Source organism: Falco peregrinus, chromosome 8 (genome assembly GCF_023634155.1).
Source record: "Falco peregrinus isolate bFalPer1 chromosome 8, bFalPer1.pri, whole genome shotgun sequence".
In the NCBI taxonomy this organism is placed as follows: domain Eukaryota; kingdom Metazoa; phylum Chordata; class Aves; order Falconiformes; family Falconidae; genus Falco; species Falco peregrinus.
Genome location: NC_073728.1, coordinates 30,933,875 through 30,959,079, shown reverse-complemented (window position 1 = coordinate 30,959,079; position 25,205 = coordinate 30,933,875). Strand labels below are relative to the sequence as shown.

The window sequence follows — 25,205 nt, the reverse complement described above, 5'->3', positions numbered from 1 at the left end:
CACAGGCCGCCGCCGGCTGAGTCCCGCCCCTCCGGGCGGTGCGTCACGGGCAGCGTGGTCTTGGATTGGGCGACCAGGCGGCCCCTCCGTGCATTTCCACGAGTGGAATCGTCGGAGGCGCCAGCCCGCACGCGGATATGCAAATGACACCCTCCTCCTTCAGGGGAGAGCCCTGGTTGGTGGGGAGCGGCCGCGACCACACAGCTGGGAGGGGAGGGGGGGGTGTGGAGCAGCGGGCGGGTTCGAGCCGTCGGGTTCGATCTTCCAGTCCCCCCGCCTCGAAGTGGGGGAGCCCCCACGCGGCGGTGAGAGGGGCCGGGGAGCGGGAGGGGGGCGCTGCCCACAGAGCGCTGCGGGCGGCCACGCTCCTGGGAGCTAGGTGGCCTCGGGACTGCCGCCCGCGCAGGCCGGGGGGGCGCCAAGGCGACCCCAGTGGGACAGGGCACCTCTCCCTCGCCGCCCTGCTGGCGGGCAGCGCCCGTCCGCGGCCCCTTCCACCCCCCTCCGCCCCTGGCTGGAGGAACGCCGGCGGCCCGCAGCAAGGCCGCCCGCCCGCCCGCCCCGCGGGGCCTCTCTCGGGCGCTCCAGCGGAGCCCTGCGCTGCCGGCAGAGCCGGTCCCGCGGCCTCGAGAGGCGACGCGAGGGAGCGCGACAGCCCTTCCTCCATGTCCGTTCCCTTCCTCAGGGGGGAGACCTGAGGCGCCCCGCGGAGCGGCAGCTCCCAGCCGGCGGTGCAGGAGCGGGCCGGCTGACGGACGTAGCGGCCTAAGGACCCCGCGGCTGCGCCGGAGCAGTTCAAAAGGGGGAGAGAGGTGTGAGGCGGTGGTCGCGGCCATCCCGCCGCCATGGCCGGCGCGCCCCGCGCGGCTGCGGACCCCCAGGTGCTGGCCTTGGCTGCCCAGGTCACCGAGAGCAGCGAGCAGGACATCCCCCTGCTGCTTCTGCAGTTAAAGGGTAATTAACACCGTTTCTAAAATAAAAGGATAGGGTAGAGAAGTGTAGACAGGCCGCCTTTCTTCTGCCTGCTTAAATATAGGAGGGTTCTCTGAACACTTGTGGCAGGGCTGGAAGCGCTGAGGTTGATAATTCGGGTTTTCCTGGGAGTGGTGTTGGGTGGCATTTGGCTTGGCAATGGTGAGGAGGAGCTGGGGACAAGCTGGAAACGATGTGTTTTCTCATCAGCTGTCACCCTGTTTGTAAGCCCCTGCTGATGTGGGCAAGGATCTCGCGCTTGCTCAGATCGTGTCCCCGGTGCTTTTATGTGGAGGGTCCGAGTGCTCGCTTCGATTTTTAATTCTTGACATGGAAGTGCAATTGCAAGCTCCCGTGTGACTCCCCCTGCCTTGCCTTTTGCTGCATAGCCACTGCTCACAGGAACGGTAGAAACAAGTTAGGTCCTGTTCTAAACTGGGATGTAATTATAAGGAAGCTATATGTTTCACAGCGGTTGTGGTTTTAGCTGGCCTAGGAAATTCATACAAATGGGCTATATCCCAAGTGATGTATGTTTTACTACTAAATGTGTAACGAGAAAATGTAAAAACCGAAGTGTAGCTATCCTTCCTAATTGTCATATCACCTAACAAATGGATTCTAGCTGTATGAGTGAAAAATGCTGACAAAATACTTTATGCTGATGTTAGCACTTTTAGAATTACCTTAATCCTGGCTCTGTGTACACATACTCCAGTTACGTTTCGGAAAAAGAAGAAAAAAAAGTATCTGGCACATTAGAATCTTATGCTTTTCTGTCTCCCTCCTGCTTTCTTCCCACAGGAATTTTAAATAGTGCCTCCTTGGGATCTGAAGAATCAAAAAAAATTAAGCAAGATATATATGATTATGATCTTACTCGATACTGCCTGCTGGTCCTTAGACAAGACCACTCTCGACTGTGTGGTGGCTGGGCTACTGCTACCCAGCTAGCAGAGATTCTAAGGTAAAAAAATTGCTAGTAAGTTGTATTCTTGTTTTCTTTCTGGCCTTTCATCTTGCCTTTTTTCTTTTCAAGCTGTAATACATTGGCTCCCATCCAGAACAAGGCTTGTTGTTCAGGAAAGGCCAGGGTTAAAGTGCAGGGAGCAGTCAAGAGCAGAGGGGTCAGGCATAGCCTAATTGGTCCCCTTTAATTCATTCGAATTGTGTTTCATTGAGCTGGGTAAACTGGTGGGAACAGTTTTTGTGTTGGCTTTACCTTTTTTTGTGAACAGTACTCATCAGTGTCACAGTTCTTACCCAGTAATTGCTTACCCAGTAAAGTAACTGCAGTTACTTTAAAAAGTTTGTGTACTTAAAATTTCATCTTGCTAAAATCGTCAACCTGATTGACTCATACCTTGGCTTGGCTCTATTTAATATACCCATTTTAAATATCTATTTCCATTTTAAACATAATAGAGGACACAATTCATACATTCATACAGACTAGATAGCTTGATGTAGTGATATTGTGAGAATGGCATTATTAAATTTAATTCATAGCTAGTAAATAAGACAACTTTAAACTCAAATCCTCAGTGATCTAATCTCAATTTTCGATGTCAGGAAAAATAATAAGTTTTAAATTTTCCCCAACTTGCACTTGATTTTGGCGTAACTATGAAGCAAAATTCTAAGGCATGAAGCAATTAGGCAACAATCTCTTATTTATGCTATATCTGCAGTATGAATTTTTAATGCCAGGAATTTCACTAAGAGATGTGAGATTTATCACCAGAATTGTGTGATACTTAAATCATCTCCTGTAAGCTATTTCAGTTTGCAGAGAAAACTGAAATTTATTTTAGCTATAAAAATGTCATTTTGTAACTAGATGAATCTCGGCTTCGTGCCTGGAATTTGCTTTCCAAGGGCTTTGGTAAGCAAAGCTTTACGCATGTGCATTCACAAAAAGCTAACAAAGCCTATCTAGAAAGCAAAATTCATAAAACTTAAGACTTTTTGGTTGCACTAGTATCAGTGCGGAGTAGAGAATTGAAAATCTTCCCAGCTGTAAAACATGCAGTTTCTTGTAAAAAAGAACTTCTTCCAGAAATGACCAACATGTTTGCAGCGAGTCATATAAGAAAACTGAGGTCTGAAGACCTGATTTCTAGCCCACGTGTATCCCTCAGTTAGGGGAAAGTTGTAGGCAGACTTGCTCAAAACTTTGCAGTAAGTAATATTTCTTTTATACCTGTTTTCCTTGCTTGATCTGCACCTCCTTCATCATTGGGCTTCCTTTGATAGGTTTTTGTCTACCTTTCTGTTTTGCCTTTTGTTTTTTTCTTTCCTTTATGACCATCGGAGCCCTTCCCTTGCATGTGTAACAAGCCTGAACTGATCCTATGAAGCTAAAGGAGAGAATGTGCTTTGGATGTGTTTTAAACCAAGACAGGCTATAATACGCAGTAATATACTTGCTGTCTCCAGCCTGCCAGTGATTCCCTTTCCTTTTGAGGCAGCTACCTTGGAGCCAGTCACAGCAGTTAACTTGTTAGTGTTGAATTGTCCCATGCCAGTGAAGCATTTCTTCTCCGATGACGTGACATTCATTCAAAACTGTTCAAACAGGCCCTCAACTATTCGGGTTGATTTTTTTTTTTTTCCTCTCCCCCTCCCCCCATTGCAGTCGTTGCTGTGTAGGACTAGAGGTGAAAGAAGATCCTGAGGAATTTTACAAGACATTTCTTCCTTCAGCTATAGACAACCTGCTGGTTTTGGGAAGACGCTTGCAGGCACGATTTATCCGAGCAATGAAGGTATTCAAATTTCATCCTTAAAAGAGCAGAAAACCTCTGTAAACTTTCCAAGGTTACATACTCTATGAGTAGGATATTATTTTAGGGACATTGTATTATGAAAACTTGTTTTCCAGAAATTACAGTAGTTTTTCTTAAGCCTTCGAGCTTTGAAACTGAAATCTGTGGTTGTGGAGGATTTGGTCCATTACATGTGCAAAGCTGTTTTGTTACCATAGGCTTGTTAGAGAGTTTGGCTACTACTTTTTGCAGTTTTTAAAGGCAGGGGGAAGGAATGCCATTGCAAGTAGGTTAGAAGAATTCGAGCAGTATGATAGAAAAAAAAATGCCTTACAACAAAAGGCAGCATCCCAATCATGGTAGTGTCTTTTTAACTTTGCATATAATTAGTTCAGTCTTTGTAATGGCTCTGTTCCCACTGCTTTGTTCAACTTTACAAAAAAGGTTTAGGACATCTAAGATTTTAAATTGTATTTGTTGAAGTTTGTTTTGCCATACAATTTCTGCCATGAAATTGGCAAAAAAATCTGAAAATACTCACTGCTGCTGAACCTGCACATTGGGAACCCCAAAGGCAGACTTTGTGATTTTGTGGATGTGAACACTTTCTCACATTTCTCTCCCCCTTTGCAGAGAAGGGTTTTACCCATCTAGGTTCCCTTGTGCTTTTGAAGCATTCTGAGTTCCAGAGTCACAAGACAAAAACAACAGATTAAACCCACGAATAATTTAAACAACCAACCTCATGGATTCTGAGTTTCTTTTTAATATCCCCATTTTTCCCATAGTATCTAATTTCTTGGCTTACTGGCTTTTTGCACTTGGTCAAAGTTTTCCTACAGAGTTTTGTGATGGACAACACAAACACAGCCAATTCTCAGAAAGTATCAGTATAGTAACGTTATTTTGTTAGTTCAATACTTCAGAAGTGCATTTAGTACTTAAGAAGGAAGCTTCCTGAATGACGTCCCAGGAGACTCAAGTCTTACCCGCAATATGTAATTTCCCCCACACTTTCTTATTATGTCTCAGCCTACATGCAACTTGAGTCATGCTTGTGGGCAAAGATTTCTTTTGAATGCAAATGCAGTCTACATTATAATTAGTACTTTGGCTTTTAAACCTTGTGGTCTCAGAGGTGACTGGGCACCCAGACTTGGTGCTTGCTCAGTGGAACTCTGGAAATCCCACTCTACCAGTGGAGATTTGTTGGTTGTTCTGCCCTCATTTGCTTTTTGTACAAGTCTTTGAAGTCAAGGGAAGTACTGAAATAGCTTTCAGAAACTGACATATTGCCAAAACACAGGACAGATAATATTACAGCTTAAATTATTACTGTGATTTTGTATCTTTCATTGTCAGTAAGAAGCAAATACAGAGTTGAAGTGTGACTGATGGCTGGGACTTGCAGCACAGATCTAGGAATAGGCTTTCCAGAGTTTCATTTGTGGAGGCTCAATTAAAGCACTTGGCCTGATATTTCCACATTATACCATTTGTCAGCAATGTAGTGCTACCAAAAGGTCCTTTGCTGTCTCACACACCAGGATTTTACATTTCCTGTGGCTTGCACCTGCAATACAGTCTCTGGACTGCACATCTGTATGTGTGTTCACATGTTAAAGACCTCGATTATTCCTGGTCATTTTTACCAGTCCAGTGTTATCACAGGCAAGCACATAACAGTCTGTTTGGCAAATGGATCAGACTTCAGCTTCGTAGTCACTTGTTGTTTGCTCACAGACCTCAGACTAGGAGGTGCTTCTGAAGCCTCACCATACCAGTTTTTAGGAATCTCTTCCATTTTAACTGTGTCCTTGGCCACTTTGTACCCCTTTTTGCTGCGCTTTAATCTTAAAGAATATATTCCCACTTTATAGATTAAATCTGTGATGCATTTGTATTGAGCTATTATTTGTCATCTTAGCCCTCTTAAGCTATCAAATATTTTTTAAGGAGTAAAGAAGACTTCTCGCTCTCTAGTATGATTTCTTAAGGAATGGATGCTTTTTGTAGCATGTTTAGATTTTCTGTATTGATCTCTGGCCTTGAAGGACTTGCAAATTGGTTATTTTTGACTGGTTCCTACAGTTTCATCAACCTCATTTGGGAATTTGATGGAGTTTTGGTCTCCACATCCCTGAAGCATACCAACCTTCTCACTACAGCAAGCTGAAGTCTTCAGTGAAGACACCTGTACATGCTTTTACCTACTTCTCTTTTGTTTAGGATGAAGAAAAACAAGATTTTTTACACTGGTTCCGAACAGTAACTGATGCCATCTGCTGGCTGTTCGGTGGGCATCTTCAACTAGCAGTGTGCGGTAAGGGAAAAGTAAACCCATAAAACACCTGAACATTTATTTATGGCAACTACAGGTATCAAGAATCACTTTTAAGCTAATTTCTACCTAGTTTTCTAAACTGCAGTAGATGTTATCACTCTTAAAGTAGTCCACTCAACAGAAATAGCAATATCTAAAATGGAAAAGATCGACTAAAGGGAAATACTGAAGAGCTGCCCTTCTAGTCTTTGAGACAAACATTAAAAGTCTTTTCCTGTCATTTCCCTTTGTAATTCTATATCTTAAAAAACCCATATATTTTTTTTTCTGATAAGATACAGTTGATCTTTTTACCTGTGTGTGATTAACATGCAGAAATTTGACCAGAGCACATTGCTGGCCCTGAAAAGTGGATAGACTTGAAAACAGATTTCTGAAGTTGTCACCATGCCAGGAAATTTTACAAATGCCTAACAAACTTCACTATACAGTTTTTGCCAAAATAAGCTTTCAATTAAGTTAATGTTAATCACATTGATTTTAAAAAGCAGAATTTGGTTTTGTTTCTAATGTAGACCAAAACCCTAATGATGGTAAGATGCGTAACTAAAAAGACATATGGCCAGAAAAATTACTAAATATATAGACAGTGATACACTAGAATAAAAAAGATCATACTTTAATGACATCAGTGGACTTGCATTAAATAAACCTCATGTAATAAACTGTCAAGGTTAAAGTCCTTATCTTTTCCGGATATTGTTGCCCTAGTGATAATTCCACTGTTGTAATAAGCAACTGGTACTAGTGCAACATAAAAGGTTTTAAAGCTTTTATTCCGTTGCAACACCAGTGCCTGAGGGATATCCAAAGGCAGAAAAAACAGGGCTCAACATGTTTTTTGGCTGTTGAAGTAGTTTCTTATTCCAGTATAAGTGTAAAAATTATAAAAGAGGGAGTTTGTTCCAGAAACAGTATCTGTTTTTTCTTGCTATGGCTTATGTTCCATAATTAAGTTCATTTGTTTTATGGTATTTTCAAGTCTGGTTCTGACTGAGTGATTTCTTGTTTGCTTGTGTTTGTTTTTTTGCAGTACTGCAAAATGATCACTTCCTGCAGTTGTTAATAACAGATGATGTTGAAACGGCAGTTATAACGATGTCTGTTTTACACAATATTTTGAGGGTCAATAGGTTAGTTTTCATATAATTGATTTTTCTGAATTTTATATTTAAAACTCAGTTCATTACTGCTTGGTAAAATAGAACTTTTTTCATATACATATGTGGTGGGTTTTTTTCTTCCTAGTCTTTGTTGTAGAAACAGAAAAAAATAGCTATTTTCTTCATCTTGTTGTTAAATTGTGGGAATGGGAATCAGTTGACTGAAGCAGTAGTACTGCCTGAATCAGATTGCTGGTCCAGCTTGCTGGGTGTTGGCTTGCTGAGTGCCTGACATATCTAAAAATAAGTCACTGTTAAAAAACTTATCGTTTGTAATTAACACTTCAATTCTATCCCATCTCCCCTTTTTTTTTTTTTTTTTTCCTCTTCTTTTTGAAGTTCTGTCTTGTATCAGGTTGATGAAGAGACCCTTCACTCTGTTTTGGATGAACTTGTTTATAAGCTTTCATCTACTACCAATCCTGTCGTGGGAAATGCTGCTACGAAACTGCTATTGTTGGTGGCAAAATTTTGCAAGCAGCTTGTGAAGTTACTCACAGCTCGCTACAAAGGTTTGTAAACATGCATGGTACTAATCGGTCAGCTTCCTCTTAAATTCACTGTAAAAAACCACAAAGATGTCCGATCTCTGTTCAATAGCTGCCCAATACAGATGGAAATTGAAGTGCTGTGGTGTTGATTTTCCTTCTTTTCTGTTAATTTTCATTGTAGTTTAAGGTGCCACACCTCTTTCTGTTTCCTAGATTTATTTTCTTCTGTGTATTAAGGACTGCATGTGGCAACTTGCCTCTTAAAGCTGCTGTTTGTCACTTCCAGGCAGATGGGCTTTACTTCTTTCTGTGTGATGTTCTGCATCTTTTTTCCTGTGCAGGTTGGATATTGAGAGATTCTAGAAGCAGGGTGCCTTACTGCCGCAGTAAGAGCCATGTGTCAGACATCTGCCAGTGTGCAGATGGCTCACTAATCCATAAACATGAAAGTTTTACTTAAAGCCAACTTCTGACCCTGGCTGTTCCAGGCCTGTTCATGTGATAGGTGCTGTCCTGTTACTGGGGACTGACTGCTTTTGATATCCAAGCGATTGGAATGAACTCTTCCCAGGAATTAATGAAATGAGTTTATTGTTTTGTCTTGATGCTTTAGATGAGGAGGCTCAGCATACATATCATTTGCTCTATTTTATTCGTTATTTAATGAGGTGTCCCGTTTAATGTTTCTGTCTCTAGCCTAGGAGGGAGCTCCAGGAAACCCCCTAGTCCGTCATGCCCATGGACACTTAAGAGGCTTTGGTGTTTGCCAGGTCTTCTTTTATTCTAAATGTCATTGGTGGTGAAAACTATTTGTGAGCAGGCTCAGTCCTTTAGGGACAAGGACAGTGAGAAGTGGGTATGCTGGACAAAAAGGTCCAATTCCCTTTTTTGATGCATGTGCTGACTATTTACTAGGCAGTGCCAGCCAGACAAATTTCTGGACCAAATGGGCAGCCTTGCCGTGCTTTTCTGAACAGAACTGAGGGAGAAGGACTTCCTTTTAGTGTGAAATTAAGTATAACATGCCTAAGGCACGTTGTGGATTCTTGTGAAGCTGCTCTGATGGTCTGATCATCCAAGCTATAGAATGCTGGCTTGTCTGAAGAGGTGCAAGTCTCCATTAAAGGACTATGCTGTATTTTGCTCTAGAATCACAATATGCCACAGTTATTTAGAGACTCTTCATCTTTCTTCCATACATGTTTCTTGTTTCCACTGAGAAAAAACCTATCACTTTTTTTCCCTCTATTTTTTGTTTCAAGTTAAGAGTCCTTATGTTTTCACTCAGGCTTTGGAATCCTTTAGATAGTTTGATGAATAACAGCAACAAAGAAAGCCTTGCAGCTTTTCCACCATCTGGCCATCTCATTGAAGTAGCTTGGCTTCACGGTGGCTCAGCTGTTGCCAGTATGAGGTACTTCAGTGCGAGCTTTTTGTCAGTAAAGGCAGCCTGGTGGAGGTGAGGACATCACCTGAACCTCATGTCTCCAAGACTAGCACAGTCACTACGTCAGGTTTCCTGGAGGGCCTGGCATTTCTGTCTGCATGGGTTGACACATCAGAGAGGCATGCTTGAGATACCCCCATTAGTAGCTGAAAGCTGCATACGGCTGTGTAGGCTGTACAGAAACTGACAAATGGTTGTGTCAGACCCACAGGACGTCTCTGAGGGAACTGCCCTGTGTAGCCAGGCTACATGCTTTTTGCAAAGCTCAGGCAGCCTTAGGGCACTCCATTTGAAGTCTCACCTGTCTCTTTCCTGAAGTGTTTAATTGTCATTGACTTTCCAAAATGGTGCAAGTATGATAGAATGGAGGTGCGTCTTCTGTTTGCATGCAGGACTTTGTGCTCCATATCCAGACCCGGTATGTATGAGTGTTGTAGTTGTCCAGTGTATGAATATGCTTATGAAGAACGACTTGAAGATGGAAGAGTTACTTGAATCTGCAGTTCTTTGGGAGACTATCCAAACACACGTCTACTTTCGGCCCTTCTTCCTTTTTCTTCCAGCTCCCTGCATACTCTCAAGGCCTAGGATTTATCTGATAAAAAGCCAAAAAGCATGTGTTACTGTCTGCTTGTGTCCTGTGTGCAGCACAGGGAGTGTGTATGTGTTGTGAGGGGGGCACTAGTGTGCTTTTTAGCTACTGTGGACCTAAAAAGCTGTTTTGTCTCAGGGATTGGATGCACAATGTGCTCACAGACTATGCTATGCAGATAAGACATCAAAGAATTCCAGTTATAAATAAATAAATTGTATTATCAAAAATATGAAAGCAGTGCTAATAAAACCTAGCACTTGCCTGGTGCTTTACATCCTTTTAGTACCTGACAATGACTCGCTGATAAGACTCTGAAAGTACATTGATAATTTAACTGCCAGTTTTGTAGACACAATAGATAGTGACCTGGACATACAAGATTACACTCACTCTGTAATGCTTCTCTGTGATAGCTGGAGCACTAGCTATTAATTGATAATATTCTGCATTGAAACTCAAAGATGACTGGTGGTGTTCGGCTCTAGTGTTCCTTTGCATACAGAATCAGATTTGATATTTGACTTGAAAATTGTTACTTTGAAATGCTGAAAAGAAAAATTCACCTTGGCCAGTATCATGTGCTGCTTCTTTCTCTCGTAGGATTAAAAGGGCTTTTAAGTAAGCAGTGGACTGGCAAAGGGTTTGATGGGGATCTCAGTCAACTCTTGGACCTACTATACTTGGAACAATCCAATGGAAAAGGAGAAATACAGGTGCTGAAGTTTAATGAGACTTTTGTTTGTGGAGCCCTAGTTACATGTGATTTATGTATGTTTGAAATGGATTTACTGTATCACTCTGGCACTTTTCAAAGTCTGTGTTGTTTTTTCATTAATGGATTTTTAAATTTCCCATTTATTATTCTTTTTCCCTCCATCATTTTTGAAGACATCATGAAATGGTGAAGTGATGAAGGGACTATGTCTCAAAGGATTGACTTTCTGTTGCATGCTGACCATAGATTTCTGTACAACTGTAGGGGAAAAATAATTGATTTTATTGTGATAACTACAAAACAAAAATAACTGTATCTGCTTTTCTCACATCAGTGTTACAGATTTAGATCTGTGAATTCTAAGCAGCATTCACACAGAATTAAGGCCTATAGAGGAAATGTTCAGTAAGAATACCTTCTGGGCTGTGTTCCCAATAAACAAAACAATATGTGTTTTATGAATGTCTTAAAATTTTGCATGCAGGTTTCTCAGAGACAATACTTTAAAGGAAATCAGAGTTATGTTTGTAGAGACCTGCTTTAATCTTCAACAGAGCAGGGTCTTTTGTGTTTGGGTTTTTTTTTGTTGTTTGTGGGTGTTTTTTAAATCTATTCAAGAATAGAATTGATTTTTTTTCCATGTTTGCATTTCAGTGACTTCTGATCATACTGCAAATGTAACATTTTTTTTCTGCTGCTAATTCTCCAAACTTGTCTTTCTGTCCTGTCTAGTGTAGGTATTTTGATTGAATCACCACTTGAAGTATCAAGTGCTTTGGTGTTTTAAATACAAATTTCTAACCTTGATTAATGCAGCTAATATGTATTTTATATTTGTGCTGTGGAGTCATTTGTTCACCACAGGGAGCATCAATTCAGATGATTAGGTTAGGTGCCTTTGAAGCAAGTACAGGGTTCATGATCGTAACTGCCTTATGAGACCTTAAATTCTCCAAGCTGTTACAAATACTGAATTTTGATGCATTTGAAAACTGATGGTGTTTGGTCCAATGTTGAGATGGTTCCAGATATGCAAGCAGTAATAAAGGGGTTTTATATGCAGAGAAAATATTCTACCAACTGCTTTATTAATTTCAGAGGCAGCATCAAGCAGCTTGTATAATCCAGGCTATGTGGAGGGGATTTCAGACAAGGAAAAGGCTGAAAAAACTACCCCAGGCAGTGACCACTTTACAGAGAAGCTTCAGGTAAACAGTATGGCTTTGTAAAAAGCACTAAGGAGAAGAATGTAATAAGGTTTGGTTTGGTTTTTCTCAGGTCACAGAGTGACAGGAAAAAATTAGGTCATCTAATTTAATATCCTTTTTGAAGTAGGGTTAGCCTCAAAGTGGGATCAGCTGCTCAGGGTTGTATCCAGTTCTGGAGGTCTCCAGGGATGGAGATCCCACCACTGCACTTGGTCCCTGTCCTGGTGCTGGATGACTTGCCTTGTGAAGAATTCTTCCATTAGAGCCAGTGGGAGTTTCTTTGTTACAGCTCTGCCTCTTGTCCTATTTCTGTGCACCTCTAAGAGTCTGGCTCTGTCTTCTCTATAACACTTCCTTTAGGTAGTGGAAGACAGAAATCAATTTCCATTCCTTTATGCTAAACAAACCCATCTCATCTCCTGCCCTTGTATATCATACGTTCCATAGCAGCCCTAATTCTTGTTGGACAGCATCTATCCCTCCAGTTTGTCAGTATCTGTCTTTTACTGGGGGGGGTGGGGGGGCAGTAGTGTGACCATTATTCCAGCTATGCCTTCAAGAGTGTAGAGTAAAGTGAAATAATTATCATCTTTGACCTGCTTTGTCTGCTTTTGCTAGTGCAGCCCACTACACAGCTAGCCTTTGTTACTGCAAGGTTCATGTTCAACTTGTCACCACCAGGAACTCCAGGTACTTTTCATTGGAGCTGCTGTCCAGGTAGTCAGTGCCCAACCTGTACTGGTTCATGAGGTTATCTTGTACCAGGTGCAGAACTTCCCATTTGAACTTCATGTGGTTTCTGTTGACCCATTTTCTGTATTTGTGGAGGTTCCTCTTGAGTGTCAGCCCTGCCCTGTATGGGACACTGTGATGACAGCCTTGATAAAAGTCAAGGAAAATGACATCCACTGCTCTCCCCTTGTCCACAGAGCCGGTCATCTCATCACAGAAGGCAATCAGGCTGGTCAAACATGATTTGCCTGTGATATGTCTATACTGGCTGTTCCCATTCACTTTCCTGTCCTTCCTGGAAATAATTTCCCTGAGGATTTGGTCCCATGTCCCAGGGTGTAAGTTTGGGCTGCCCAAGAGTTCCTTCATCTTGAAGATGCCTTTTTCCAGTCAGCTGTTATTTCTGAAACATAAAGGTAATGTAATGCCAACGTGAGCTGTCTCACTACAGTTTCTTTTAGCAGAAACATCTAAACTGTGATTTTTCCAGCAGTACCAAACTGCTACTTCTGGTGCCAAAAGCTCCAACTGTCCCTTTCCCAGCTGCCAAACTTCTCCATGAAAAAGCTTACTTCTGTGATACTTTTATATGTTTTCTGTGTAAAAATTTATAGCGTCTGGAAAACTAAAAGCACAGCACACTGTAGCATGGGATTGCACTAAATAGCACTAGAAGGTGATGTACTGATGGTAGAACAGTCAACTGGTTCACAGTTAACTTGACACAAAATTCCACCATAAATTGACTGTGGAGCTGTCCTGGAGTTTCCAATCTGCCTTGCCAGAGTGCTGCAGAAACCAAGGCCCATAGTACTTGTTCAGTGTAGTGTTTGCAAGACCTTGTTCTTCATTAATATTTGAAATCTTTGACTCTCAGAAGTGGAGCCGCTTCAGTGACCTAGAAATTGTATCCTCTGACTTGGAGTACCACAGGAGGAGGAAGCTACATAAATAATACTTGTCCTGCTTGAAGAAGAATTTCAGCAGTAATGTTAGCACGTTAGGCTAAGTCTTTTGAGAAGTCTAGTGTGAATTTGATGTAGGTTAAGGGATCTAAATCAAGTTCAGACTCCACAGCAGGTTTTTTCAACCTGGAAAGCAGGCGGTTATGATTTGTCATCTAGAATGTAATTCTTACATTCTGGAAGATTTGCTGGGGCAAGCTGTGTATTGAGGGCCACTAGCCGCTCCAGCTGAAACACCAAGAATGACATCCTTGTCCCTGTTTTTACTTCACCATACACTTTGAGCCAATATTCCTGCCCTCATCAGGCACCTTGCAAGTAACTTGCAAAAAACATAGCCTGGAAAACTTGGATGATGGGCTAACATGTAACATTGTAAAGCAGAAGGGAAAGGTGGTGAGGCTGTCAGCAAGCTACTTGACTTTCTTGTGTCATATTTTCAGCATTGTGTTAGTGAGTGCCTCTTAAGTAGTTCGTGAGTCATTTAAATGGACTTTTGAATGTGTTTGTTTAATATTAAGGGAAATGGAAATGTATTAATGTCCTTATAGTTGCATGCTTATGGCTTAGTAAGTCCCCATGTAACTACAGCTCCAGTATTGGGTTTTATTCTGTCCAGCTCAAAGCTGCAGTTTAGTGTTATGCTGAAAAATAGTGTTTGGGTTACTGTAAGCGTGACTTTAGAAAAGTTTTCAAGAGTACTTTTTAGTTTTTAACAGTCAGGGTTTGGTTATATTCACAGATTTATTTTAGAACAAGTGTGGCTAAATACTGCTTGAGTTTGAAACTCCAAACTTCACTCGCAGCTGCAGTGGAAGATCTTAAACTCTGTGAGTTATAAACTTCTGAAACTGTGGTTTCAGAAATGTCTTCTCAGTGGATATTAGAGCCTGTAATCTGTCCTTGAAGTTAGTTCACTGTTACATAGCTAATTGTACAACTGTTAAAATGACAATAATTTTTATTAATCATGCATCAAAAATGAAACCATTGTATATAAAGAGATGATCAGAGGGAGGCTGATCTGTGCCATGAACTGCTGAAGGAAGCTTGGATTATGCTCTGGGTATGTTTTTGCTCTGTTCAGAGGCATTTCCCTGTCACAGCATGGTCTTGTGCAAACAAATGTGTCTGACCATTAGGAGGAACAGAGAATGAAGAAGAGCATGTGTTTTGCAGACTACACAGGAAAGAATACATATCAAAGAAACATTTAAATACCTGACAGACACTGTTGGCAGTTTCACGGATGCACATCTGAGAAGTTCATGAAATGTTCTTGTAGTTTTCCACCTAGTGGAGCTGATAAAAATTTCTAGGGAAAATTACTAATAGTTTTATCAAGAAAATGTCATCATAAGTCCTGTTTGATGCTGTGACATCATTACACTTAGAAGTATAATATGTGCCTACCTGGATTAAAAATGTGAAGATTTACAGATCTTAATTCGTGGAAATGTGTGGGCTGAAAACCTCTAGTTTCCTTGAGACCATTCTGACGTAATCACAGATACCGTGATCTGTCTCTGTAGGCAGATGTGCGAGCACGGTTTACATCTGCATTACTGTCATAAAAGGATTAAAGTCTCTCAGGTTGTGGTGGAGGCTGTTCTATCAGTTAGGACCAGATCTTTAAATCCAGTGCATCTTTTTACACAATAGCTTCCATCCCATCTTTCCCCACTCAGTTACAGAGATGGAGGGGAAAGTAGGAGTGGGAAAACAGCAGCTTATTTATACTAGCAATGGGGAAACACACAAATAACTCAATAGTACTGTGAGTCTAAAGGTATGTGACATGCAGCAGTACCAAAATTGCTGGACATTAGTTCTAGTCTATGGCCTTTTTTTTCCTCTTTTCTGGCATGCCTTATGCCTGTGCGTTGTCCATTTGTTCTCTTTACTAGTGCTTAACATGCTCCCTTCATTGTCCCTGGAAAAGTGCTAGAGGAGAGCAGAACTCAGGGCAGTGGACCTAGTGGGCGTACTCAGGTCCTGAGTGGGCAAGTGATCGTGCTGCGATAGGAGAAGAGGAAGAGTAACATCACACCTTATTGTGGGGTGAACTCATGAAGTCTGAAGTTAAGCTGCTAATGAGGTCAGGTCCATTGGGATGAGAAGGGGTAGTGAAGGGAAGGGGGGTCCTAGCTCACAGCTCCTCATGTTTTGCCGAGACCATGTTGAAGTGGTCTCAGTAATTATAGTAATAATACATCAATAAATTTAGTATTAATGTATTAGTCTCTTTATTGATATATGAATGTATGTATAATGGATATACAGGCTATTACTAGCTTAAACACTCCAGGGCCATTAACAGAGTTTTCAGTTGTCTCATCTGTGAAACATCTGCTGGGACTTTTCCAGTGCCAAGCACAGAGAGGCAGCGTCCTAATGTCAAATTACAACTAGTACAGATCAGGAAGAATTTGCAATAAAATTCTTCACTAGTGTCTCTGAACAAAGTCAATGGAGAAAATGTGTCAGTCTGTATTTCCTGGAGAAAAAAAATCCCTCCAAGTTAAGCGGTGAGCCTTAGCAGCCAGCATTCTGATCTAGTCTTGCAGTCAGTACAAAAATAATAGCCTGTATTATGGAAAGCAGGTGCCATGCGTGCTAGTGGGTGCACTGGAAAAGGTGTGTACTAGATCAGATGGCTAATCTTGCTTTATCTCCCCGATGATGGATTCAAAATTGTTGTTCTCATTCATGCGGATTGTGAATGTCCCATACAGAGCATCATTCCCTTCAGGGTCCTTAGAACTTTATCCTAAGTGAAAATATATCCTTTGATTTGATCCCAGATTGAGTGACTGGCTCAGAATTTTTTGTGGCTGTAGATACTGTGGTAATTTGTTAGCTTGCAGATGATTTCTTGTTGCTTGGTGTAGTCTTGCAGCCAACAGCTGGGATGGCAGATTATATTGTGGATTTTCTCCCTCAGTGCTGAACCATTTAACAGAAAGAGAGATAATTTTAAGAAATGTACAACTGAAGCTAATTGTTAATGTATTTGTGTATTGCAGAGCTAAACGAGAACAGGAGTTGCAGCATTTAAAAAAACAGAAGGAAGATGAGGCTCTAAAACTGCAAATGAAACTTCAGAGGCAGAGGGCCATGAGACGCTTCCATGAAAGACAGCTGGCCTTACTGGAAACAATCCATGCCAGTATGATTTATATTAAACTGTATCAGAAGTTTAAATTGTCTGGGTCTCCTTAAGAACAGTTTCCCCAAATTTATTTCCTAATCTTGTAGGTTTTTTTGCACTTTAGCCTTACTGTCTTCCCTCCTGACCCAGTTATCTGACAGAGAACGTGCTGATTCTACAGGGGCTCAGAACTGCTGATCAAGATCTGCAGCCTCCAAAATGGTGTAGGAGAAACAGAGACCCAGTTTTCTTGGGTTGCAAAGCTGCTTTGCACCTATGAGTCTCTGAGACATGGCCCATAGCTAGCACACCTTGGATGAAGAAAGGTTTTTTACTGATAGCACCAAGCTTTTTTAGTACTATCTAGTTTTTGAATTAAAAATGTAAATTGTTAAGAGATCTCAACCCACAGTCTCATAACTGGATTTTTGTTGCATTTGTAGGTCAGGTAGATAAGTACATGGAGGGAATGGAGGAGAAATCAGCATTAACTATCCAGAGATTCTGGCGAGGATATAGAGCAAGAAGAAATTTTCATCAACAGAGACAATCTCTTAAGGAGTATAAAGCAGCTGTGGTCATTCAGAGAGCAGTAAGTATATATACTTTGTTCTAACATTAGGTAGGACTTTTTACGATTCCTCAGAAAGCTCTTTTTGTTCTCTTAGTGTCAATGTAGCCATAATTTATTAAAAAATTATTCAAGGGATGATAATCTGGAGCCACAAGTTGCTTAGACAAGTTAAACCTTGCATAGGTTACAAAGCCTTACAGTCTTGTAACTAAAATATAAGAGCTGCCACTTTGAAACCTAAGGTTGGAATTTCGGCATACCACAGATGAGTCAGTACTTTATGATAAGTGTTCTTACCTGCTATTTAGTATTCATGCTGACCATTGTATGTTGTCTTTTCAGCATCACAGCTAAATTTATGCTTTAGCAGATGCAGTACTGAAACTTTTTTTTCACTGATTGATTACAGACAAAGCGAGAAGACAAATGTCCTGTCTGTGATTGTCATATTCTTATATGTTCTTTACAAAGGCTTGTAAATTCTTGGAAAAACTAAGGAGGAGGAGACCTCTCTCTCCTTGGAAAGAACCCAAGGCACTGACTGATGAGCGGAGACTGGCTCTGCTGCAGAAGGTGGATGACTACATCAAATTGCATCCGGTCTGTTTCTTAGTCATTTCATAATTCTCATTAATGATGCAGCATAAAATACTGTAGGTATGAAATATATTCAGCTTCATAAATTCCAATAAAGATAATCCATGTGAGGTATGCATATATTAACCATGCTTGTTTGACAGCAAGGCACTAGGATATTGGGGATTTTAACCATTAATCTAATTAAAAGGGTCAAAGCAAACTGTATTTAGAAAATTTATATACTTGATGATGGATAGCTTTGGAGAGAGCTGCAGAGGAAGCACAGTTATCAAGTTAACAATTAAGAACAGATTTTCATTCCTTGTTTAGACAATATTCTCCCCCAAAAAGGATTTAAAATAGCCAGCTCCTAATGGTAATAAACTCTTATTTTCCTCCAGGCTTCCCAGATGTCAGAAGAAAGGAGTAAAGAGTTGCATATGCAGGCCCAGGAAAAGCTGGCACAGTTCCTGTTGAGGAACAGACTGGATCAGAGAGCAGCACAGCGAAGAGAGACGTTACTGGCTCAGGTCAACACTGATGTGGAGCTGCTAATGAGTATGTGACCGCTCTGGTCATAGTTTTGATAACCATTTGGATTAAACTAATTTAGAAAGAAAATTAGAGGGAACAGTGGCAAAGCCTCATTTAAAAACTGAAATATCTTTCTTCCTTTGCCATATGCCTTGTCTTGAGATTCAGGCTTTGTTAGACGTTATCCAAGTGTTGCAATTGGTTAAGTATACATACCTGCTTTTCAAGGAGCATCTTACTCATCTGCTAAAAGTACCTCTCTGATACATTCACAAGAAAAGCAACGGCCCTGTAAAAGGCAGTAAAATTTCTAAGAAGGGGATCTCGCAGAACCTCTTCTTCTACATTTGTTCTGCTTTGTTCTGTTTTCTTGTGTTGTAAGCAAGCTACTGATTGAGACACTCACCTCTTCCAGATAGAGAGGGAAATCTTTGAGCTATGAGTTCCAAGTCATGTTTTCATTTTCTTTGGCCTCACTTGATTTGAAAGGAATTTGCTATTGTGCTATTTTAATTCCAGACAAGGAACCCAGAGTGAAAGAGTGAGAATAGCGAACTGCAGCCACCAGAGAGCACCCAAGCCGGACAAAATCCAGCAAGTTACTGAATTCTATTGTTTTCCTGTCACATGCTGTGTCACTGCAGCTCAATGCTCCCTGAACAGGCAAATCAGCAGCACACTCTTAGACTCTGCTGGGTCCCCCAGGCAGGGAATACACAGTGCTGCTGTGCCAGAGCAGTGGAAGCACTATGCTGATGTCACCCTGCGCCAGGAACAGTAGCCAGGAGCTACCTAGCAGTAGTGACCAGGAGCTCCTCTCTCTCTCTTAGATCATAGTTTCACAAGAAGTCATTTTGGTGGATGACACCACTGCATCTGAATGAAGTAGTCCTGCTTTCCTGCCTTATTATCCCTCCCCCATTATGTATTTATTTTCTCAGATTAGGCATATTTTGGATTGCTTCTCCAGTCAGGTTTATCATGCAGCCATAAAACTGTAATGCCAGCATGGGAAAAGGAGTGACCTAGGAGAGTGGGAAGTGGGAGGGTGGTGCTCCTTCTTTTCTTGTTTGAAATACTTGTAAAACCGCAAACATCATGCAGAAAGATCTTTCTCTTTCTTCTTACAGATGCTCCAAGGTTAGCAGAGACCACAGAAAAAGATCTTGATGTCTTTATGAGTCGATCAGTCCCTGTAGCTACCAAGGCAAGACAATCCCACAACACTATGCTGAAATACACTCACTGCCCATGGTGGAAGAAGCTTGGAGATGAGTTTACAGAGGATGATGTCATTCCTGATGATGCCCTAAATGCAGAACTGGGGACTTTATTTATTGGTGGAAGGAAATCCATTTAGGTAACCAGCAGAAAAATTTCTTACTCAACCAGACTCATGCCTTGCACTATGCATTCATTTGTGTGTGTTTTTAAGGAAGGAAAACATTTGAATTTGAAGACAAAGCACTGAAAAAAACCAAAGCTTTCTTTTAGTGCATTTCGCTTGTCATATTAAGGATCTCCTGCTGTGCATCAGCAGTTAGATCCTATTGATTGTGCTGTTGCAAATAGGATTTAAATACTGTGGTTGTAAATGAGGATATTTTGTAATTTGTGTCACTTTAAAAGTAAGTTCATAAACTTTGGCTTTTCAATTCTTTTTTGCACACAGATGCATAAAGAATCATGCTATTGTAGAAGCTTGGGCTTTTATAGCAAAATGTTTTATCAGGTGATGTGCTTTGAGATAAAGAAGTGTTCAGAAAGACACCAATAAGAAAGAAGTTAAGCAAGCACTAGGCAGGCTGCGTGTTTACGGAAGGGTAAAACGGCTAACTCCAGTTAACTTAAAGCTCATCTAGTTCCACTCCCATTGCCATGGGCAGGGACACCTTCCACTAGACCAGGTTGCTCAAAGTCCCATCCAGCCTGGCCGGGGGGATTGATAAAAAATCTGCCTGTGCTCCAGAGTCCCTTACTGCTGCTCCCAGGGCTCTGTAATCCTTCTTGATACTTCTCAGACTGCTGCTCCTGGCTGTATCGCCGGTGCCCACGTGAAACAACAGCAGCAGATAAGTCAGTGGGCTGTACAAGACTTAGCAGTCTCTCAGTGACATCCCTGATACAAGCCCCTGGTAAGCAACGTGCCTCTCTGGAGAGCACGTCAGGGCAGCAAATGGGTGACTCTGTACCCCGCAGAAGAGACTTGCCTGCTGCTATCACCTGTGGCCTTTTCTTAATTGTGCTGGTTGTTACATGGGGAGCAGATCGAGCTGCCTTGCTCAGCTCCAGCATCTCTCCTGATGTAATGGGTCTTTCCTCCAGCCAGCAGAGTGGTGAAGTAGTTCTGCAAGGATACCTCATGTTTTGGGGAAAGCTTCTTCCTCCTGCTGGTCCTTGCTGTTGCAAGCTTCCATTTTTCTGCATTGTTGCCCCCCCCCCCTTTTGTGTGTGCCAGTGGGGGAGTTTTTGACTGTCTGGCCGTGGGTCCGTTGCAGACTGTGTTCAGAACGAGCTGTCCCTGATGTTATGCAGCCTCCTCGCTGCCTCCTGTAGCTCAGCCACCTGCTGCAGCAGGTCCTTCACCTGGGCACACCTTTTGTAAGCAGGTCTGCTGCCTGCCCCAGGGGAAAGGTCGAGGTCTGAGGTCTGCAGCAGCTTCTCCCTTCAGGAGCTCCATCTACGTGGAAGCATCGGCCACCATCGAGGTAGATGGTGCAGACCCCCCAGCCGAAGCTGCAGCCTTGGCTCTCAGAGCAGTGCCCACCATTCTGCCTTGAGGGTCAGATAGGATTAGTGCCTTTGACCTGTGCAGCTGGTCAGTTGCTGGATTATGTGTACTTCAAGTCTCCCCACTCAGCAGTGGAATGACCCTCCTTCGAAGAAGCACCTTCCCTGCACACACCCCCTGTGCCAGCTGCTGCACCAGGTGCCACGCCATGCCCTGTTTGCCTGTCCTGTTCACAGCGCTTCCTAGGGCTGCCTCTTTCCCTTAAAACATGCAGTTCTTGCCGCAGCCAGTGCAGTGCATTGTAACATGGGCACAGTCCAAACTGTTATATGGGATTGTAGCCTCAGTGACCATCTGGACCACCAGCTCTCTCTTCTTAAACCATGCAGGTGCTGTTTAATCCAGAAAAGTCTCCAGCACAGGGCCTCTGCAGTCGTCATGACCCAGTACACAGTAAAAACCTATAGTCGGGGGCCAAAGGCTGCTGCTTACTGATGGGCCCAGGAAGCAGGGAGAATTCAAGGCTGCAGCTAGTGCTGTAGATGCCTGTGCTATGTTTTAGGTGAGAAGCCCAGAGAGCTGAAAGAATTAGATCTTACCTCACTGCAGAGGAGGAAAATGTGATTTCTGCCAGTTGTATGTGGGCAGCAATACTGGTTCAGCATGTTTGTTTTCAGTTCTCTCTAGAAGGTTTTGAGTTTTAATTTTAGCAGAGATGAATGGAAAACAAATAAATAGAAATAGTGGGCAGAAGCCCAAGCCCATTCAAATGCAGCTGATACACTGAAATTAATAACTGGACAGCTGCCAAGAGGAAGAGCCATGCTCTATGTTAATTTTTTTTTAACAGAGCTGTGATTTGGAAGGCACTGAATTGGCTCTCAGTTCCTTTCTTGGAGATTTAACTGGTGGAACAAGCAATTCAGAATTTGCCAGGGCACTTGCTTGTGTTTGTTGAGTTACATACTGTTGTGCACAGCCCTGCTATTAGTTTTAGGGCGTGCCCGTAAACGAGACAGGTGCCCTACAGCCACCAGGGTGGAGGGGCTGGGGGCAGTCCCCAAGCACTCCAGGGGATGGAAACTACCCCCCAGCAGCTGCCTAGCTCTGGCACTGGAAAAGGCCCAGTGTCTCTGGATGAGCCCGCAGCAAGCCATGAGTTCTCTGTGCACATCATAGTCCCCTCTGCTGTGCAGCCACTGACCCAAACTATTTTGAGACAGCAGCCTCTGCTGTTATGTTTATTCCTAATCACTCTCATTATAACAGCTCTTTAGCGCAGGGGGATGCTCACAAAGGTGCTTTGCTTAATGTACTTTATGTAAAGAGATGAGCCCCCTGGCCAGTGTTAAATACCAAGTGAATTGTAGAGGCATCTTACCAAAAAGCCATTTATTGTAATGGCCTCTGCCACTCACTGCCATTGGAGTGGATAATGAACTCCCCCTTTGCAATATGCAATTTGCTGGATAATGGGGTTTGTTAAGTGGACAGAGATGCTGGTGGAAGGTGCGATCTTGCTGGAAGAATTCAAATTGCTGGGTCATTTACCAGCCCAGCAGCACAAATTCCCCTGCCCCGCCACTGCCCTGATAAATAAAATTGCGCCTTCTTACTTTGTGCTTGTCACCAGGACATCTCGCTCCTCTCCATTTTACAGACCGGGGAAACGGAGGCAAAAGAGCCATGAGGAAACATGCCTGCAGCCATCTAGAACTGTATAGCTTGTCAGTTGTTCCCGTTACTGTCCCAGGTAGATCAAGCCAGAAAGGAGCCACTGCAGCACGCCGGGGCAGAACTGGGACATGGTTTCGGATGCCAGATGCTGTGGCCAGCTTGGAGCCTGGGCCAGCAAAAGAGATCCCTGGGTTCCCCTGCTGCGCCCCTTTGCTCATGGGTGGGAGCGATCTGGCATAGCTTGGCTCATCCTCTTTTCAAGTCCTCCTGCACCACATGCAGGACATGTCACTGGTTATTTATTTCACTGCAGCTCCTTCTCAAATAAAATACTCCTGTCTGAATCGTAGAATAGTTTGGGTTGGAAAGGACCTTAAAGATCATCTAGTTCCATCCCCCCTGCCATGGGCAGGGACACCTTCCACTAGACCAGGCTGCTCAAAGCCCCATCCAGCCTGGCCTTGAACACTGCCAGGGATGGGGCACCCACAGCTTCTCTGGGCAACCTGTGCCAGCATCTTGCCACCCTCATAACGAAGGGTTTCTCCCTTATATCTAATCTAAGTCTACCCTTTTCAGTTTAAAGCTGTTCCCCCTTGTCCTCTCACTACATGTCCTTGTAAAAAGTCCTTCTCTGAATAATGGGAACAGATGTAGACAGCTGACCAGAAGCCATGTCCAGCCTGCTACCAGGTGAACAGTCCTGTCTGGGTTATATGATCACCCAAAAAAAGACTAGGCGAGGCCATGAGCTGGGATGGGTCCAGTCCTGCTCCTGCTTGTCTGCTTGCCACAGACCACAGGCATGGCCAGAAAGCTGGGAGCTTGGGCAACACAGGTGGTCCAGCCAGGTAGGACAAGGGGCAGAATGTGGTGATGTCCAGCAGGTCTGGGCTGTGCCACTTTGGATAGATAGCAAGCAGCCCTGCCCCAGCAGCCTGAAGACAGAGCCTGCTCATCCCAGAGGAAGCGTTGGGGTGCCCTTCCCCACTGGTGAAGCGCAAAACCTGAGGGGGCACGCTGTGACATGAAGAGGGGCAGAGGTGAAGCTGGAGCTGCAAAGGCAGCAGCGCTCAGGTCATTAAATACTGGCACCGTCTAAGCTGGCCTGTGGGGGTGATTTAGCTGAATTGCAGGTTTCTGTTGCTGTGATAAATTGGACCAATTTGTCATGTGGTTTTGTTTCTTCCCTCCCTTAAGTAAAGCTATACAGGAGCGTTATTGCTACAGCTTCAGCAGTAACAAACAACCTGGAAAACAAAATCCTCTGATGGATATGGATAAAAAAGAAGGGACAGTGACTATTCTGCCAAAAGTGCCACCAGAGTCATGGAGCAGGAAGAAGGCAGCAAAAGGAACAGAAAAAAAGATCACTCAGCCCTTTCAGAGCTGGAGACAAAGCAGTGTCCTCTGCTGGCTCCTGCAATTGAGGAAAATTCCTATTTATGCAGACAGATCCTTTTTTTCCCCAGCTTTAGCTGTAACTGGACTCTGCAAACAGGATGCTCACCTCCAGCAGAGACACAGGCGTGTGCTTGAGACTGCGCTGCTGAGTCCAAGGGTGTCTCCTGGCCTTTCAGACTGGCTGTAACAGGAGCTCTGAGCTGAGGACAGGAGATAACTGCGATGCTATTTCACCTCTCGTCTCTGAGTCTTCTACTGCTGATTTCCATGGGAGCAGAATCGGGTACAAATATCTGCTCTCCACTGCAGAGTATCACATACAGCAAGTACAAGGAGAAACGAAAGCTTTCTCCAAGTAGTGGAATTGGGGCTATTTATAAATTGGCACATGTCAGAAAAGGAGGCAGCTCTTTGTAGTGGAGCTGCAAAGATGATCGCAATAGGTCTCCAAGTTCTCCTTACCATCCTTCTTTGTAGCACAGTAACAGCGGGGCATCCTCCAGGCATCCTGGAGTACCATGAAGAACCAAAATAATTTGTTTACTAAATGAGTGATACACGGGCCCAGATTTACCAAGGGGAACTAAAGAGCAGGTGCCTCCCGTCCCCTCTCCGCTGCCTTCCCTGAACCTGCAGGCAGGGCTGGGTTCACTCTGCTGCCGCCTTAGGACGGAATGACAAAGTTGGCAGGTGAGGACCAAGGTCAGGACACCGTAACTCTGGCAATTTTCCCCAGCTGTGCTGGAGAACTCCTCTGTGACCTTGAGCACGTTCTGTCTCTGCCTCTGGCTTTTCCTCTCTCAGATGAGGCTTACTGAGGAGGTTTTGTATGTTGCATTTGTAATTTGTTTTAACCGCTTTCAGTGGAGGATGCTGTGTGAGCCCAGTGCCACTGAAATCCCTTTCTACTAAGGTGAAATGGGAGTTTGACGGGCCCCAGAAGGAAAAAAAGCATTTGTATAGTCAGATGTTGAACACAGGAAAAGCTTAGGGTTGCCATGCTATTTATTTCTCTCCGCATTCAGCTGTTCTCTGCAGGATTTAGTTTTTCTCTGTTTAATGATGTCCTTGAACAGAAACAATGTCTTTGCCTATGCTTGATCACTTAATAAAACCAAGAAAGAGCAATTCTGATCAGGAAAACCTCATTTAACA

The 25,205-nt window shown here is 43.1% G+C and overlaps 1 protein-coding gene across 4 annotated transcripts; it reads left to right on the top strand.

Moving 5' to 3' along the window:
- The first annotated feature begins 54 nt into the window (after positions 1-54).
- IQCB1 (IQ motif containing B1) lies at positions 55-25,178 on the top strand. Of its 4 annotated transcripts, none has more exons than XM_005244253.4 (14): positions 55-175; positions 686-954; positions 1,777-1,939; positions 3,611-3,740; positions 5,970-6,063; positions 7,118-7,217; positions 7,587-7,759; positions 10,381-10,493; positions 11,594-11,703; positions 16,427-16,569; positions 16,995-17,143; positions 17,597-17,725; positions 18,106-18,262; positions 19,369-19,879. In XM_005244253.4, exons 2-14 carry the CDS (start codon positions 846-848, stop codon positions 19,596-19,598), a joined length of 1,800 nt encoding a protein of 599 aa, XP_005244310.2. In that variant the 5' UTR covers positions 55-175; positions 686-845; the 3' UTR covers positions 19,599-19,879. The 4 variants fall into 4 exon arrangements, with proteins under 4 accessions (XP_005244310.2, XP_055667866.1, XP_027652260.2 ...); XM_055811891.1 differs by lacking the exon at positions 55-175 and adding an exon at positions 192-305; XM_027796459.2 differs by lacking the exon at positions 55-175 and adding an exon at positions 23,847-25,178 and having other exon boundaries at positions 324-954; positions 19,369-19,598.
- Positions 25,179-25,205: the final 27 nt, after the last annotated feature.